This window comes from Oncorhynchus gorbuscha, linkage group LG14, assembly GCF_021184085.1.
Source record: "Oncorhynchus gorbuscha isolate QuinsamMale2020 ecotype Even-year linkage group LG14, OgorEven_v1.0, whole genome shotgun sequence".
NCBI classification, from domain to species: Eukaryota; Metazoa; Chordata; class Actinopteri; order Salmoniformes; family Salmonidae; genus Oncorhynchus; species Oncorhynchus gorbuscha.
The window spans coordinates 74,876,514-74,896,513 of record NC_060186.1 but is presented as its reverse complement, the minus strand read 5'-3'; the positions used below and the strand labels follow the sequence as shown (position 1 = coordinate 74,896,513).

The 20,000-nt window shown below is 42.7% G+C and overlaps 1 protein-coding gene across 1 annotated transcript in view; it reads left to right on the top strand.

Moving 5' to 3' along the window:
* LOC123995400 (formin-like) overlaps positions 1–20,000 on the top strand; it is a 43,974-nt gene that overhangs the window by 10,740 nt on the left and 13,234 nt on the right. Inside the window, exons 4-10 of the mRNA XM_046298977.1 lie at positions 5,145–5,206; positions 5,355–5,443; positions 6,839–6,968; positions 7,622–7,768; positions 7,947–8,006; positions 8,193–8,313; positions 17,059–17,151. Of these exons, the coding sequence (XP_046154933.1) occupies positions 5,145–5,206; positions 5,355–5,443; positions 6,839–6,968; positions 7,622–7,768; positions 7,947–8,006; positions 8,193–8,313; positions 17,059–17,151 (702 nt within the window). The remainder of the gene's footprint in view (positions 1–5,144; positions 5,207–5,354; positions 5,444–6,838; positions 6,969–7,621; positions 7,769–7,946; positions 8,007–8,192; positions 8,314–17,058; positions 17,152–20,000) is intronic.

Genomic DNA, 20,000 nt, shown 5'->3' with positions numbered 1-20,000 from the left:
TCTAAGATAGTCTGGCACGATTTACAGTTTACACATACGTTATATTCAATATTTGTGGCCCACGTAGGACTCAAACACACAACTCGAGCACCACCCACTGGGCACACCACATAAATTCAACGTGGATAATTGGATAATATTTGGTTGAGATCAATGCAATTGTGTCCTATATTCATCCATTGAAAAAGACCACCAGAATTAATTTGAATTTCCAATGTGTTATCACTATGTTTTTAACCAAAAACGAAATTCCAACGGAAAAATTTGTTTGCGTTTAGTTGTCACCCAAAATGTCGATCACTTTCAAACATTTTAGTTTGTACAGCAAAGTTTAAATTGGAATAAAATGTTTCATATTTTGTTTATTTATACAACAGCCCTTTCCTGCAGTAAAATGATCAGATCGCCCTCTAGTGGCCTCATTGGTGGAATGTTATTCATATTTTTCAGAATTTCCCGAATTCATAAACATTATAAAATATAAAATACATTCATCCCGTGTTTCTATAGCAAACGCTTTTGTTTAATTTCAGTCTTCTGTGATGTATATAAAGTGTAATATTGGGATGCAAACTCAAAATGCAATACATTTCAACTCTATGTCTGACATGGTACCGGTGTGTTCTTTTTGTCAGACCATAACCATGTGTGTGAGGTGTAAACTAGATGTGTTGAAGACTACCAAGAAACACTCTGTGTAAGCCTGATTTAGCCCACTGCAGTAAAAAGTGAATTAATATTGCTTTGCTTCATCTAATAGCAGAACCAAATGACCTGGATTACAGTTTAGATTACATTAAAAGTACCTAAGGAGAACTTTATAGTTACAGTAACCTCTAAACGTGGCCATGGATGTGTTACTCATTTTAGGGTTCAATGTTACATTAGATGTAAGATGGCCTTAACTTTAGGCTATTTACTGTATAACAAAAGTAATATTTAATTGTGTTTGGTTGACGATGCAACTCAATATCAACATTTAAAGTAGATGTATCTACTGCTTGGATAGATCCGTCTGAGCCACTGACGTAATCCCATTCTTTAACTTTAATCCAACATGTCATTCTTAAACTGTTGACAAGTTCATAGGCTATTTATTGTATTTCAAAAGTGATGTTGAATTGTGTTTGGTTGTTATGGCAACCATATGTCAACATTTGAAGAAGATCGTTCCAATTGTGCCACTGATTTAGACTGGCAAACCTTCCGGAGACACCTGAAACCCCACCTCTTTAAGGAATACCTAGGATAGGATAAGTACCCCCCCCCCCTTAAGATTTAGATGCACTATTGTAAAGTGACTGTTCCACTGGATGTCATAAGGTGAATGCACCAATTTGTAAGTCGCTTTGGATAAGAGCGTCTGCTAAATGACTTAAATGTAAATGTAAATGTAAATAAACTTTGAAGTGATTTAGTCCTTTTCTTTAACATAGACTTTTGGTTGAGATGGAGACGTTAACCCAACATATTATTTATTAATTTGTAGACAAACTGGAATTAAAACCAGACTAAATCAGTGGCACAGATGGAACTATCCAAGCAGAAGATACATCTCCTTCAAATGTTGATATTTGGTTGTGTTGACAACCAAACACAATTCAATATCACTAAATATTATTACATTTGAAACCAACCAGAGCTTGAAATCCTAGGCCTATTGTATTGTCTATTTTTAATGGAATTCTGGGTAAATTTGAAACAATAACTGTTGTTGATTTTTCAAATGCTCTATATATTCATGATAAATGAGTGATGCGTTTATGTTTACAATTAATTTGCACTGTTATACCTTCCCTTTGATAGCAACAGTAAATCTATTTAGTTTTTAAGTGGAAATCTCTCAACATTCATTCTCACAATAGCACACTGGTAATGGTCATAGCAAACAGGGCTGATCTGGATTAAAAGCCCTGATAGGAGAACAAAGGGTAGCTAGCTGTAGATTGATCAGTTCTCCAGTAGGAGGTGCTGGCCAGACACATGTATTTTTTCTGATAGTGGATATAACGTTGAAGATCTGACAATATTTTAAAGGTACAAATTCAACATATTTTATACAAGGTTTGTCTATTTTTAAATTTGGTTACCATGGTGACATAATTCTTCTGCTTGAAATTTCACCTCAAAACAACATTGTACCTTGATTACTTTTTTCAAATCCAATTTATTTTCCACGTAACTTCCACGTCACAATGCGTTGACAAATGACGTTGAAACAACTTTGATTCGACCAGTTTGTGCCCAGTGAGGATGCAGGTAGCCTGGTGGGCAGGAGAGTTGGGCCAGTAACCAAAAGGTTGCTAGATCGAATCCTCAAGCTGACAAGGTAAAAATCTGTCTTTCTGCCCATGAACAGAGCAGTTAACCCGCTGTTCCCTGGGCTTCTGATTCAGAGGGGTTGAGTTAAATGCGGAAGACACATTTCATTTGAAGGCGTTCAGTTGTACAACTGACGAGGTATCCCCCTTTACATGTGGGTAATCTATGCATGGTTACGCTCCAACCAAGTGAGTCATCGGAACCACAGCTAAACATCTGACTCTTGGCCCCTCTACCCTGTATTTGACTTCATACAGACAGACAGACAGACAGACAGACAGACAGACAGACAGACAGACAGACAGACAGACAGACAGACAGACAGACAGACAGACAGACAGACAGACAGACAGACAGACAGACAGACAGACAGACAGACAGACAGACAGACAGACAGACAGACAGACAGACAGACAGACAGACAGACAGACAGACAGACAGACAGACAGACAGACAGACAGACAGACAGACAGACAGACAGACAGACAGACAGACAGACAGACAGACAGACAGACAGACAGGGGCTAATTCCAACCATCACCATTCAACTGTAATACTGTCATGTCTTAATATAGTCAGACTGAGTGGAACATCAGGATTTACTGTCATGTCTTAATATAGTCAGACTGAGTGGAACATCAGGATTTACTGTCATGTCTTAATATAGTCAGACTGAGTGGAACATCAGGATTTACTGTCATGTCTTAATATAGTCAGACTGAGTGGAACATCAGGATTTACTGTCATGTCTTATATAGTCAGACTGAGTGGAACATCAGGATTTACTGTCACGTCTTATATAGTCAGACTGAGTGGAACATCAGGATTTACTGTCACGTCTTATATAGTCAGACTGAGTGGAACATCAGGATTTACTGTCACGTCTTAATATAGTCAGACTGAGTGGAACATCAGGATTTACTGTCACGTCTTAATATAGTCAGACTGAGTGGAACATCAGGATTTACTGTCATGTCTTATATAGTCAGACTGAGTGGAACATCAGGACATAATGAATGAACAAAATATATGATCAGTATTAGACAAACATCCCACAATTACAGTCTGAGGTTGAGTTCCAAATGGCACCCTATTCCCTATTATAGTGCACTTATTTTAACCAGAGCCCCTAGAACCCATAGGGCTTTGATCAAAGATAGTGCACTATATAGAGCATAGGGGCCCAGTTGGGACGTAGACTGAGAGTTCCCATTTCATCTGTGAAATACCGTACTGTAAAGAGGAAGGAATCTACACTGTGGGTTTCTTTGGTTTCTGTAGCAGGGAGCAGTTTGTTTCCCATCAGTGATTTTTCGGCTGTGTGTGTGTGTGTGTGTGTGTGTGTGTGTGTGTGTGTGTGTGTGTGTGTGTGTGTGTGTGTGTGTGTGTGTGTGTGTGTGTGTGTGTGTGTGTGTGTGTGTGTGTGTGTGTGTGATAACAGGGTAGTTACAGGGGACCAGAACAGGGGACAACAGGGAATAAAACAGGGATCAGAACAGAGGAAAACAGGGAATAAAACAGGGACCAGAACAGGGGACAACAGGGACCAGAACAGGGGACAACAGGGACCAGAACAGGGGACAGAACAGGGACCAGAACAGGGGACAACAGGGACCAGAACAGGGGACAGCAGGGACCAGAACAGGGGACAACAGGGAATAAAACAGGGACCAGAACAGGGGACAACAGGGAATAAAACAGGGGACAGCAGGGGACAGAACAGGGGACAGAACAGGGAACAGAACAGGGGACAGCAGGGGACAGAACAGGAGACAGAACAGGGAACAGAACAGGGGACAGAATAGGGAACAGAACAGGGGACAGCAGGGGACAGAACAGGGGACAGAACAGGGAACAGAACAGGGGACAGAATAGGGAACAGAACAGGGGACAGAACAGGGAACAGAACAGGGGACAGAACAGGGGACAGAACAGGGGACAGCAGGGGACAGAACAGGGGACAGAACAGGGGACAGCAGGGGACAGAACAGGGGACAACAGGGGACAGAACAGGGGACAGCAAGGGACAGAACAGGGGACAGAACAGGGGACAACAGGGGACAGAACAGGGGACAGAACAGGGGACAGAACAGGGGACAACAGGGGACAGAACAGGGGACAGAATAGGGAACAGAACAGGGGACAGAACAGGGGACAGAACAGGGAACAGAACAGGGGACAGAACAGGGGACAGAACAGGGGACAGAACAGGGGACAGAACAGGGAACAGAACAGGGGACAGAACAGGGAACAGAACAGGGGACAGAACAGGGGACAGAACAGGAGACAGAACAGGGAACAGAACAGGGGACAGAACAGGGGACAGAACAGGGGACAGAACAGGGGACAGAACAGGGGACAACAGGGGACAGAACAGGGGACAGAACAGGGGACAGAACAGGGGACAGAACAGGGGACAGAACAGGGGACAACAGGGGACAGAACAGGGGACAGAACAGGGGACAGAACAGGGGACAGAACAGGGGACAGAACAGGGGACAACAGGGAAACCTCCATTTGATCCAGTCATGTTGGATTTCAGCTCATTGAAACTTGAGACCTTAGGAATCGTGACAAGAGAAGTACTTGGCCAGTTTGCTTAGCTTGGTATTTTGTGTGATTATGGTGAAAGCCTCACTAATATAGCTCTGTCTACACCACCACTATATGCCCTGCAAGAATATCCTTCTCTGCCCCCAGGACTAAATCAACACACTGTAAAACTCCCTGCCCCTCTATGCACGAGCATGGGAGGGACAGTGTCCCACAAACGTGTCCTTTGATTTAAAGCATGACTTAATGAACCTGTTTACTCCCTGTAGCTGTGCTGAATGTGGACAACTCCGTAGTGGACGTGGAAACCATCCAGGCTTTATACGAAAACGTGAGTGTCCTGACCTACTTCTGTCCCCCTTTTCTTTTATTGTACTGTTCAGTTCGGCTTCCCTTTCAGAGAGCCCAGCCTGACTTCTTTTTTTTGCATTTCGAGACCTCTTCAATGTCAAGTGTTGTTTGTTTCTCTATCATCTCAGAGAGCCCAGCCTGATGAGCTGCAGCGGATACAGAAACACTACCAAACGTCCGAGGAGGAGCAGGTCAAGCTGCTGGACAAACCTGAACAGTGAGTGTTCTCCTTTCCCTCCTCATCACATCCATTATATATATATATATATATATATATATATATATATATATATATATATATATATATATATATATAAAAAATGTACCCCTTTTTCTCACCCAATTTCGTGATATCCAATTGGTAGTTAGAGTCTTGTCCCATCGCTGCAACTCCCGTACGGACTCGAAGAGGCGAGGTGTCGAGAGTCACGCGTCCTCCGAAACACGACCCCTGCCAAGCCGCACTGTTTCTTGACACACTGCTCGCTTAACCCGGAAGCCAACCGCACCAACGTGTTGGAGGAAACGTTGTAAATCTAGCAAACAAAGTCAGCGTGCATGCACCCGGCCCGCCACAAGGAGACGATAGAGGGGACTCTATCACATGTTTTATATTCTGTATAACCGTGATTAGCTCCGCCTCAAGGAGACGATAGAGGGGACTCTATCACATGTTTTATATTCTGTATAACTGTGATTAGCTCCGCCTCAAGGAGACGATAGAGGGGACTCTATCACATGTTTTATATTCTGTATAACCGTCATTAGCTCCGCCTCAAGGAGACGATAGAGGGGACTCTATCACATGTTTTATATTCTGTATAACCGTGATTAGCTCCACCTCAAGGAGACGATAGAGGGGACTCTATCACATGTTTTATATTCTGTATAACCGTGATTAGCTCCGCCTCAAGGAGACGATAGAGGGGACTCTATCACATGTTTTATATTCTGTATAACCGTGATTAGCTCCACCTCAAGGAGACGATAGAGGGGACTCTATCACATGTTTTATATTCTGTATAACCGTGATTAGCTCCGCCTCAAGGAGACGATAGAGGGACTCTATCACATGTTTTATATTCTGTATAACCGTAATTAGCTCCACCTCAAGGAGACGATAGAGGGGACTCTATCACATGTTTTATATTCTGTATAACCGTGATTAGCTCCACCTCAAGGAGACGATAGAGGGGACTCTATCACATGTTTTATATTCTGTATAACCGTGATTAGCTCCGCCTCAAGGAGACGATAGAGGGGACTCTATCACATGTTTTATATTCTGTATAACCGTGATTAGCTCCACCTCAAGGAGACGATAGAGGGGACTCTATCACATGTTTTATATTCTGTATAACCGTGATTAGCTCCACCTCAAGGAGACGATAGAGGGGACTCTATCACATGTTTTATATTCTGTATAACTGTGATTAGCTCCGCCTCAAGGAGACGATAGAGGGGACTCTATCACATGTTTTATATTCTGTATAACCGTGATTAGCTCCGCCTCAAGGAACCAACGCCTCTAAAGGCACCATCTTACAAAGACTTGACAAAGACGGCAGTGACATCAAAGTAACGTCCATCATGTCACCTGTGTTGTCTCTAGGTTCCTGTTTGAGTTATCTCAGATACCAGACTTCCCAGACAGGGCTTCATGTATCATCTTCCAGTCTGTCTTCATAGACGCCATCGACTCCATTCAGCACAAGTTGGACATTGTCTCTCGCGTCTGCAAGGTTGGAACTCTCTCTTCATGTTAGTTCATACTAGATGTCTGTCGAAGGGTGAAACTCTCTCTTCATGTTAGTTCATACTAGATGTCTGTCAAAGGGTGAAACTCTCTCTTCATGTTAGTTCATACTAGATGTCTGTCGAAGGGTGAAACTCTCTCTTCATGTTAGTTCATACTAGATGTCTGTCAAAGGGTGAAACTCTCTTCATGTTAGTTCATACTAGATGTCTGTCAAAGGGTGAAACTATCTCTTCATGTTAGTTCATACTAGATGTCTGTCAAAGGGTGAAACTCTCTTCATGTTAGTTCATACTAGATGTCTGTCAAAGGGGTAGAGTGTTTTAGTGGTCCAGCAACATAGAAACCACAGGAAACGTGTTTTATTGTAGAACACGTTTTGCAGACTAAATAAAGAGTCTTACAGAGAAACTTCACTCAAAAACGATCTGTTGGTATTTGTTTCATTAGTCCACTGTTGATACAATCCTAAAATGTTTTGCATGTCAACAATAAAGTTTTCAAGATATTGGACTTTGAAGAAGCAATGTGTCACCGACCGCATTATCACATTAAACGTAAATGTAACTTGTCTCAGTGGTCTGAAGTACGGTCAACACTATGTTCAGTTAACAGTAGCTAGTGCATTTCTGTCTCCAGGATCTGATGGACACCTGCAGTGTGAGGGAGGTGATGGGTCTGATTCTAGCCCTGGGGAACCACATGAACGGGGGCAACAGGACCAGAGGACAGGCAGACGGCTTCGGGCTGGAGATCCTGCCCAAACTAAAGGACGTCAAGAGCAGGGTACGGGCTGTGTTACAGGACAAAGTTGGGCTAGATGAGCGTATAATATCACCTAGTAAAGACCTACAACTCACAGCATTTTAGAAGCAGAATAAAGAACAGATGTATTGCTTTGTGTTGGTTTCCTTTGTGGTTGAGGATCGTTTATCTTCTCTGTTCTCTTCTGTTTTTTTTTAAGGACAATCGTATCAGTCTGGTTGACTTTGTGACATCGTACTATCTCCGCAACCTGGACGAGGTAATGTCAAACATTTGTTCATCACTTTATTGACATACATTTTACTGGAAGTTAGTCTATGGATGTTTTAGTTTTTAGACATTCTGGTGTTTTAATTTTGTAATTTTTTATTGTTTCTATGTGGAACAAATATCACGTTGTTGTTGTTGTTGTCACTCTGATGTTGCTGTTATTGATTCCCTCCAGAACGCTGGAACAGAGAGAAGTGTATTCCCTCTCCCCGAGCCTCAGGATGTGTTTCTGTCAGCCCAGGTCAAGTTTGAAGACATCACCAAGGACCTGAGACAGCTGAGACGAGACCTGACAGGTCAGAGGTCATTCATGCCTAATCACAAGACTGTGACGTCAGCAACACAAACAGATATGCAGGCAGGCATGCAGGCAGGCAAGAAGGCAGGCAGAGACATGCAGGCAGAGACATGCAGGCCGACTGACTGACTGTTTCACCTGCTGTGCCAGAGTCAAAGGTTATCACTGGGGTTTCGCCTTCGGTAACAACTGTTTAGATCTGGGATTCTTAAACCATTTTAGCTCCAGACCCAAATGAGAAATTTACCAACTTCCTGTGACCCCAGTTGTGCTCCGTTGACCCAAATTAAGATGAAATAGTCATTTCTCATAACTCGCTGCTCACCTCCAACATGCCCCAGGCCCCCTTTAGGTTCCGACTCATAGTTTAAGAAACCCTGGTTTAGATGCATCGATGCACATAGATGCACCCCAGATGGTGGCTCTCTCTCTCTCTCAGTCTCTCTCTCTCACAGTCTCTCTCTCTCACAGTCTCTCTCTCTCACAGTCTCTCTCTCTCTCTGTGTCTCTCTCTCACTCTGTGTCTCTCTCTCTCTCTCTCTCTCTCTCTCTCTCTCTCTCTCTCTCTCTCTCTCTCTCTCTCTCTCTCTGCTTGTCTTTCTCTCCCCTCTTTCTCTGTCTCTCTCTCTCTTCCCCCTCCCCTCTCTCTCTCCCCCTCACTCTCTTTCTCCCCCCTCTCTCTCTCCTCACTCTCCCCCTCACTCTCTGTATCCACCCCCTGTCTCTTTCTCTCTTTACTCCTACTGCTGCTCTGTTTGTTCCCTCTGGCTCACCGACCAATCAGGGTATCACAGGAGCCAGTCTCCAGGCCCAGTCATAATACAGCCTGCTGGGAGCCACGGTTACAACCCGCCCCCGCGCCACGCTCCATCATCATCACCCAGATAAGATTACAAAGAATACTGTTGTCATTCAGGATTTGTGTAAACTGTGGAGGCAGGTATCTGCATCGTGTGGCGACTAGCGAGTCTATCTATGTTTTGCCTTTTGTGTTGGAGCGGAGTTTGGTCCTTTCAGACAGGAAGAGGGTCATTCAGTCTCAGGTAAACAGAGGTCTACTTTTGGAGAAACAGGTGTATTTTGAGATAGAGTTGAACTACGGTCCTGTAGAGCAGCTGATGCACCTCACAGCAAACTCAAACACACTTCTTGAGTTGTGTTTTTGTTTGTTTAGTGTAGGTTATATCTCATCTGTGATTGGGCAGCTCTTGACCTGTGTGACCACTCAGTGCTTCCACAAATAGATGTGATTTCTTTCCTGACAAAGAAACAATGTATTCTATATGTATTGTGCAAAGGCACAGACCACCGCAAAGTGATTCATTCAATGACTACAGCTGACAGTTCATATTTCCCAGTGGGGATAAACTGATGTTTCAACAGGAGAGGAGAGAATAGCTCAGTACACAGACACACAGACACACAGACACACAGACACAGACACACGCACATGCACGCACACACACAGACACACACACAGACACACACACAGACACACACACAGACACACACACAGACACACACACACACACACACACATTTTGTTCTTCTATCCTTGTGCGGACCTAAAATTATTTTTCCTAAACCTAACCCCAACCCCAACCCTTACCTTAAACCTAACCCTTACCTTAACCCTAACCTTAACCCTAACCTTAACCCTAACTCAACCCCTAAACCTAACCCCAACCCCAACCCGTACCTTAACCCTAACCTTAACCCTTACCTTAAACCTTAACCCTTACCTTAACCCTAACTCAACCCCTCAACCTAACCCCAACCCTTACCTTAAACCTAACCCCAACCCTTACCTTAACCCTAACCTTAATCCTAACTCAACCCCTAAACCTAACTACTAAGCTTAAAATAGCCTTTGTCCCCACGGGGGAGAATTATCCTTGTTTTCTGTCCTTGTGGGGACTTTTGGGGATTTCAGGTCCCCACAAGGATAGAAAAACCAACACACACACACACCACACACACCCACACACTCTACACACCCACACACTCTACACACACCCCACACATCACACACACCCCACACACCCACACACTCTACACACACCCCACACACCACACACACCCCACACACCCACACACTCTACACACACCCCACACACCCCACACACCCACACACTCTACACACACCCCACACACCCACACACTCTACACACACCCCACACACCACACACACCCACACACTCTACACACACCCCACACACCCCACACATCCACACACTCTACACACACCCCACACACCCACACACTCTACACACCCACACACTCTACACACCCACACACTCTACACACACCCCACACACCACACACACCCACACACTCTACACACCCACACACTCTACACACACCCCACACACCACACACACCCCACACACCCACACACTCTACACACACCCCACACACCACACACACCCCACACACCCACACACTCTACACACACCCCACACACCCCACACACCCACACACTCTACACACACCCCACACACCCACACACTCTACACACACCCCACACACCACACACACCCCACACACCCACACACTCTACACACACCCACACACCCCACACACACCCCACACACCCACACACACACACTCTACACAAACTATCTAAAAGGGAACGGATGAAAACAAAGGCTTGGTTCGCCCCAGGCATGAGGGAGGTTGAACCAGCAGGACAAAAGGCTCCTGAGATGGAGAGTGAGATGGTGGCTGGGACTCTCAGTGATAAGACCTGGTCGTGTTGAGAGGTAGAGAGAAGGGCATCAGCGACACACATCTGGGGGGCCACAGCTTGTAGTGTGTGTGTGTGTGTGTGTGTGTGTGTGTGTGTGTGTGTGTGTGTGTGTGTGTGTGTGTGTGTGTGTGTGTGTGTGTGTGTGTGTGTGTGTGTGTGTGTGTGTGTGTGTGTGTGTGTGTGTGTGTGTGTGTGTGTGTGTGTATATGGGTGTGTATGTGGGTGTGTGTGTGTATATGGTTGTGTATGTGGGTGTGTGTGTGTATATGGGTGTGTATGTGGGTGTGTGTGGGCGTGGGGGGGCGTGTTTGTGTTTATAGGGCGGTCCGTTTTGCTTGATAAGATGTACCCCCTCAGATTACATAAGGACAGTGATGGTCGCCCTCCACTCTGATCGCTGGCAACGGTACAGTACAGGCTCACAAAGACACGGAGACAGATCTGATGGGCAGGATTACAGCTGTATCTGAAAGGCGCCAGGGCTCTTCCACAGAGACACTCCACCAAGTCTCTGGACACACACACACACACACACACACACACACACACACAGAGACTCTGAATCAGACACTCCACCAAGTCTCTGGACAAACACACACACACACAGAGACTCTGAATCAGAGACACTCCACCAAGTCTCTGGACGCACACACACACACACACACACACACACACACACACACACACACACACACACACACACACACACACACACACACACACACACACACACACACACACACACACACACACACACACACACACACACACACACACACACACACAGGAATAGAGAGAGAGTGAGGTGCATTGACCTCAGCACTACCATAGCTGGGGCTGGTTGGGTAATAGAATCATATGTGTACACTTAACATTTACATTTAGCAGACGCTCTTATCTTAAAGACAGTAGAGAACGGTTGAAGGGGTAAAGACAGGAGAAGCTTTTGTTCTGTGTTGGTCAAAGACAGTCCTTGGCTTAACTATAACCAGGGTTTCTAAATGGCTACTGTGGGGAAACAAGCTTTGTTGCTGCCTGTGTGAATGAATGGGGCCTGGTGAGAACAGAACACTGGGTCTGAAGTTAAAGGATGTGAGGAAATTTAAGTATTTCATTTTTACTAGGCAAGTCAGTTAAAAACAAATTCTTATTTTCAATGACAGCCCAGTGGGTTAACTGCATGTTCAGGGGCAGAACTACAGATTTGTACCTTGTCAGCTCAGGGGTTTGAACTTGCAACCTTCCTGTTACTTGTCCAACACTCTAACCACTAGGCTACCCTGCTGCCCCTGTATCACTAACTTCAGAGAGAGAGAGTTCCACAGGCTGAGGGTGTCTCCCGAACACTAACATACCTTAAGGGAACATTTTGACATTTGCTGTATGGTTAGTGAGAAAATCCATATTGCAAATGTACGGTCCTTTACTAGACGTCCGAAAACGTTTGTAAAATCCCCGGACGGCGTCGGACCGAGCGGCAGGGCCGGACCTACCGGGAAGTCATCAAATGAACTTTCTCAGACATTCGGTTTCCGTTTTATAAAATAATCAAATTTTGGTCATTTTTCCGCTGTCCCGGAATATCCGACAAGAGGGCATAAGCAATCATATTGCAATTGGACAAAACATCACGAATCACAACGGGCCTTATCTCCAAAACGGAAAATATTTCGAAGCCGAAACTTGGTGAGCGTAGGTTTGGCATAATGGGCAGTTGGCCCCGAACAAGATGGCGTCTAGGCCTCAACGGTTTTTGAGTTATGGCCATTTCTCTGGGATTAAAGGTCCAAAATGAAATTAGAGAAAATATTTTTCCACTTCACGTCAAAGTCAAGGAGCCTCCGGTGTCAATAAAAAAAGAACCAGCCATTTATCTATCAACATTTAAGAGAAATCGTACACTGACAAATTGGTGATGTTCAATGATAGGTGTTTTTTTTTCAACAGTTACATATCCAGTTGCAGGGTGTTCATACAAATCTTTTTAAAGTGTGCTGCGGAGCTCTGCGAGATTTCTGTGATTTTCTATGATTTTCTGAAATAACACAATCACACTAAACCCTCCGTAAATAACTCAGTTCTTAACGTAAAGACTTAAAACTCAGGATTCTGTAAAGGCATACCCCAATCAGGATATGAGTTTATTTATAGCTTCCTGTGCCAACCGGAAGTGCCTTAAATGGTGTCATAGTGGCAGTTTCCAAGGGTTGAAAAGGTCAGATCTTTTCAAAACTTCATATGTGTGATTAGGCAACCCCCATAAACTGTAAGTCAGTCATTTCTCCCAACAGATGTCAAAGAAAAGCTCTCTCTCACACACACACACACAGACACACACACACAGCAAGGATGGAGTAACAAAGTGCGGTGCTTAAAGACACACAGAGCCTGCAATGGCATTTCCATATTCTCTAGGCCGTGTCGAGTTCAACGAGATATCCCGCTTGACCGTAGCTCGCTCGGTCTAAGCGCAGCGACCATTAGAAAAGTAGGCCCAAAATGAAGCCTGCCCCACAACGTAATTTGCTTTTGGGTGACAGTGAGAGAACCGTTAGAGTGAGAAGCACTATTCGACCTCAGGTACGTCCCTAAGGTCCTCCCGATCCGTGCAAGCCTAACCTTGGAATACATTGCCTGCACCCCTAAATTCAACCTGAAGCCTATATGGGTTATGAATGCCGTATGAACCTGTCTTCGGTAACAGTCTATCAGGCCACTATGAGGTCTATCTGTGTTGATCCTAAGCTTCCTGGACCAACCGGAAGTGGTTAAAATCGCCCTAAAAGTGTATATCCATACCCTGCCTGCAGTTTGATAGACATTAGTGCATTCAACCCTGTGTAAATCAGTCAGTTCTTAACGTAAAGACTTCAAACTCAGGATTCTGTAAAAGTATACCCCAATGAGGATATGTCTTGACTTATAGCTTCCTGTGCCAAACGGAAGTGCCATAATTGGTGTCTTAGGGGCTGTTTCGAGGGGTTAAAAAAGTCAGATCTTTCCAAAACTTCATAAATGTGATTAGGCAACCCCCATGAACTGTATATCAGTCATTTTTCCCATAAAATTTCAAAGGAAAACTAAATCACACACACACACAGCTTGGAAGGAGGGATGTATTGGGGTGCATAGAGACATACACTGCCTGCATTAGTTAACCTTGTTGGAACTTTTAAAGAACTGTCAGACCTAGAGTTCTGAAACTTTAGAATCCTGTTCTAGACCTCAGGTCGATAGGGCGTGGTGAGTTATGTGGCTCTAGAAGGTTCTCGGACTGAGAAACATTTGCAATGACTTCAATTCATTTTTGCATCACGAAAATGACGACATTTAGAAGTGTCCCAGTGTCGCAAGACTAGGTGCATTGCGACCGTCTCGGCCCATATAGACAGACCCCAACATTTCTGTCCGATAGCTCATTCAAGGACCCCGTAGCAAGTCATGGAAAAAAGTGGATTTTCAGCACCAATTAGGGTTTTGCTTGGACACCAAATGACCTATCGAGCCGAAACCTGGGATTCGGGGTCACCTCAGCTAGGCCTACACATACCATAAGAAATGGACCCGCAGCTAGAACATAACTACGTGTTTTATGTTTTTTTTATGGTTTGAACCGAAGGCGTTGTGAATTTTGGGCCAGCTCTGAAGTATGTGATAGTTGGCTACTAAACGAGTTGGAAAAAGTGGGTTTGGTGTCAGTTTGTATCAGTTTGGTGTCAGAATGATATCTAATTGACTGATGGACGGTGACTTGCAGGTGACTCTTGTCCATTTGCAATATGTTTAAACAGTGAGGTACCATCACCAAAGTGACATTCTGAAATCAACCCTAACGAGCGATTGAGATGAACCAGAATCACTGCCCAGCCATCCCGAGTTCATCGGGCCAGTCAATTTCACATTCCTGCAGGATTTTTATAGCATGACAAATTTGTGATGGTAAATGCCCATTGAACCATATTGCAAATGCACAGTGACTTAGCAAAAGTGAGAAAACATAAACAAATGGACATAATGAAATCAACACAACGAGCGATGGAGAAGACCCACTATCAATGCCTGGCCATCCTGTGTTCATCAGGCCAGTCAATGTTGCATTTCTGCAGGATTTTTGAGCATGAAAATTCGTGATGGTAAATGCCCATTGAACCATATTGCAAATGCACGTGCACTTGCAATATGATTCTATAGTGAAAAAACATCACCAAATGGACATGATGAAGTCAACACAACGAGCGATGGAGAAGACCCACTATCAATGCCCGGCCATCCTGTGTTCATCAGGCCAGTCAATGTTGCATTTCTGCAGGATTTTTGAGCATGACAAATTCGTGATGGTAAATGCCCATTGAACCATATTGCAAATGCACGTGCACTTGCAATATGATTCTATAGTGAAAAAACATCACCAAATGGACATGATGAAATCAACACAATGAGTGATGGAAAGGAACAACTATCACTGCCCGGCCATCCTGTGTTCCCATAGCGGGCATTAATATCAGAATGACCGGTAAATGCATTTACAACCATATTTTTATTTTTGGGTTACCAGGTGCCTATTTTCAATCACCAGTTGCACAACAATGCACGTGCATTTGCAATATGATTCTATAGTGAAAAAACATCACCAAATGGACATGATGAAATCAACACAACGAGTGATGGAAAGGAACAACTATCACTGCCCGGCCATCCTGTGTTCATCAGGCCAGTCAATTTTGCATTTCTGCAGGATTTTTGAGCATGTCAAATTTCTTATGGCATTTGGCCCCCAAAAAAGTGACTTTTGACTTTGACTTCCTATGAAATCATATTGCAAATGGACAAATCATATTCCTTATGCACAAGTAAAAAAATAATAATGATAATAACATTTTACAAAAGCATATTCATACAGTTCTTACACATGATTAATTGACATAAAATCAAAACAATTTAGAAAAATGGTCCAGAAAGCACTTTTTTACGAGGGTGATACGTTTAAAAAAAAGGTTCACATTTTCGACTTCCTATGAAATCATATTGCAAATGGACAAAACATATGCCTTATGCACAAGTAAAAACAAAAATTTAAAAATTATGATAATAAAATACGACTAAAGTATGTTGATACAGTTCTTATAATATATATATATATAATAATATAATATATATAATAATATATATATGCCATTTAGCAGACGCTTTTATCCAAAGCGACTTACAGTCATGTGTGCATACATTCTACGTATGGGTGGTCCCGGGGATCGAACCCACTACCCTGGCGTTACAAGCGCCGTGCTCTGCCAACTGAGCTAATTGACTGAAAATTTGAAAGAATTTCGAAAAACGGTCCAGAAAGCACTTTTTTAAGGGTGTGTGAAGTTTTTTATAAAATGTTGCTATTTTTGACTTTTGACTTTTGACTTCCTATGAAATCATATTGCAAATGGACAAAACATATGCCTAATGCGCAAGTAATAAAAAAAATTATGATAATAAAATTGGACAAAAGTATATTCATACAGTTCTTACACATGTGTAATTGACAAAACAAATCTAAAGAATTTCGAAAAACGGTCCAGAAAGCACTTTTTTAAGGGGTGATAAGTTTTTGACAAAAAAATAATTTTTTCAAAATGTTGCTTTTGGATGTTGACTTGGGTTACATTTCCAATATGAAAAACCAAGGTGGAGCGCCCTCTCTACCTGTTGGATACAACTGGCATTTGCCATATGGCATTTGCAATCAACTTTACACGAATCAACGCCGGATTGGGTGGTATTGGACACCGTGTATATGGTTTGTCCAATGCCAATGTTTTCCCATTCATTTTTGTCCATTTCAGGGGGGTATTCCCTTACACAGAGTAACACCATTCCCCTTACCCAAGTCACATGAATTCAAAAACATGTTGTCACACTTTTCAAGTTGGTGGGGCGTTTGGGATCGTCTGCACATAATGTTGTCTCATTGAAAGAGAACCCGTGTTTTGTATCCTGTTTCCCCAGTGTGTGAGAAAGGGGTTCAGAAGGTGTGTTGCAGCTCTCCAGAAGAACACCTCCAGCCGTTTAAGGACAAAATGGAGTCGTTTGTTCTGATTGGTGAGTAGCCTAATAGCACTGGGAAATAATGAGGGCAACAGTAGTTAGTAATATAGTATCACCACCAACCAATTTTCCACAATAGTTTGATAAATCAGCCTCTTATACTGAAACTTCACATCAGTGTTTTGTCTAAACAGCACTTAGAAACGTACAAGGTGCTCCTAAAAAAAGTATAGATCTCAACCAGGGGTTGGAACCAAAATGATCTTCCGGTCCTTTTGAACAGAACCATGATTGTTTTCCTTCTGTTCCGACCAGCAGAATAAAGTTCTGAACCGGTTCTAACAACAACTAATAGTAAGGGTTTCTATCGTTCTTTTCTGTTATTTTTTTAAACCTCTGAAATATAACATTAACTCACTTCCCCAATCAGTGTGGATAGAGCAGCTTGCTGTGGAGCGGAGAAGCGATTGTAATCTGAATAGGAAAGTCATTTTAAAGCAAATTGTATTTTGTCATAACAGCATGGTTTAATCATACTGAAAGACAAACACACACTCTGCTTCCAGTCATCAGTAGAATACAGTAACCTATGTAACGCCATCAGTAGAATACAGTAACCTATGTAATGTCATCAGTAGATTACAGTAACCTATGTAACGTCATCAGTAGAATACAGTAACCTATGTAACGTCATCAGTAGAACACAGTAAACGATGTAACGTCATCAGTAGAACACAGTAACCTATGTAACGTCATCAGTAGAATACAGTAACCTATGTAACGTCATCAGTAGATTACAGTAACCCATGTAACGTCATCAGTAGAACACAGTAACGTCACCAGTAGAATACAGTAACCTATGTAACATCATCAGTAGATTACAGTAACCTATGTAACGTCATCAGTAGAATACAGTAACCTATGTAACGTCATCAGTAGATTACAGTAACCTATGTAACGTCATCAGTAGATTACAGTAACCTATGTAACGTCATCAGTAGATTACAGTAACCTATGTAACGTCATCAGTAGATTACAGTAACCTGATTGTAACGTCCTCATCCAGTAGAATACAGTAAACTATGTAACGTCATCAGTAGAACACAGTAAACTATGTAACGTCATCAGTAGAATACAGTAACCTATGTAACGTCATCAGTAGAACACAGCAACGTCATCAGTAGAATACAGTAACCTATGTAACGTCATCAGTAGAATACAGTAACCTATGTAATGTCATCAGTAGAACACAGTAACGTCATCAGTAGAATACAGTAACCTATGTAACGTCATCAGTAGATTACAGTAAACTATGTAACGTAATCAGTAGAATACAGTAGAATACAGTAACCTATGTAACGTCATCAGTAGAACACAGTAACCTGTGTAACGTCATCAGTAGATTACAGTAAACTATGTAACGTCATCAGTAGAATACAGTAGAATACAGTAACCTATGTAACGTCATCAGTAGATTACAGTAACCTATGTAACGTCATCAGTAGAATACAGTAACCTATATAACGTCATCAGTAGAATACAGTAACCTATGTAACACCATCAGTAGAATACAGTAACCTATGTAACGTCATCAGTAGAATACAGTAACCTATCAACGTCAGTAGATTACAGTAACCTATGTAATCAGTCATCAGTAGAACAGTAACAGTAACCATCAGTAGAACACAGTAACCTATGTAACGTCATCAGTAGATTACAGTAAACTATGTAACGTCATCAGTAGAATACAGTAACCTATGTAACGTCATCAGTAGAATACAGTAACCTATGTAACGTCATCAGTAGATTACAGTAAACTATGTAACGACATCAGTAGAATACAGTAGAATACAGTAACCTATGTAAAGTCATCAGTAGATTACAGTAACCTATATAACCTATGTCATCAGTAGAACACAGTAGCCTATGTAACGTCATCAGTAGAATACAGTAACCTATATAACGTCATCAGTAGAATACAGTAACCTATGTAACGCCATCAGTAGAACACAGTAGCCTATGTAACGTCATCAGTAGAACACAGCAACGTCATCAGTAGAATACAGTAACCTATGTAACATCATCAGTAGAATACAGTAACCTATGTAATGTCATCAGTAGAACACAGTAACGTCATCAGTAGAATACAGTAACCTATGTAACGTCATCAGTAGATTACAGTAAACTATGTAACGTAATCAGTAGAATACAGTAGAATACAGTAACCTATGTAACGTCATCAGTAGAACACAGTAACCTGTGTAACGTCATCAGTAGATTACAGTAAACTATGTAACGTCATCAGTAGAATACAGTAGAATACAGTAACCTATGTAACGTCATCAGTAGATTACAGTAACCTATGTAACGTCATCAGTAGAATACAGTAACCTATATAACGTCATCAGTAGAATACAGTAACCTATGTAACACCATCAGTAGAATACAGTAACCTATGTAACGTCATCAGTAGAATACAGTAACCTATGTAACGTCATCAGTAGATTACAGTAAACTATGTAACGTCATCAGTAGAATACAGTAGAATACAGTAACCTATGTAACGTCATCAGTAGAACACAGTAACCTATGTAACGTCATCAGTAGATTACAGTAAACTATGTAACGTCATCAGTAGAATACAGTAACCTCCGGATGTAACTCTGCTGTCCTGGCGTCAGGGAGTTTGTTCCAGGGGGCCAACACAGTTTTGAACCTAGTGGTAGGGAGGCGTCAGGCAGTAGATTGCAGTGCCCTTGTTTGGGTGTAGGGCCTAAACCTGGAGGTACTGAGGTGCCGTTCCCCTCACAGCTCCGACATCAGGTCTTGTAGAATAAGCCAGTGGAGAATACAGTAACCTATGTAAAGTCAGTAGAATACAGTAGAATTACAGTAACCAGTAG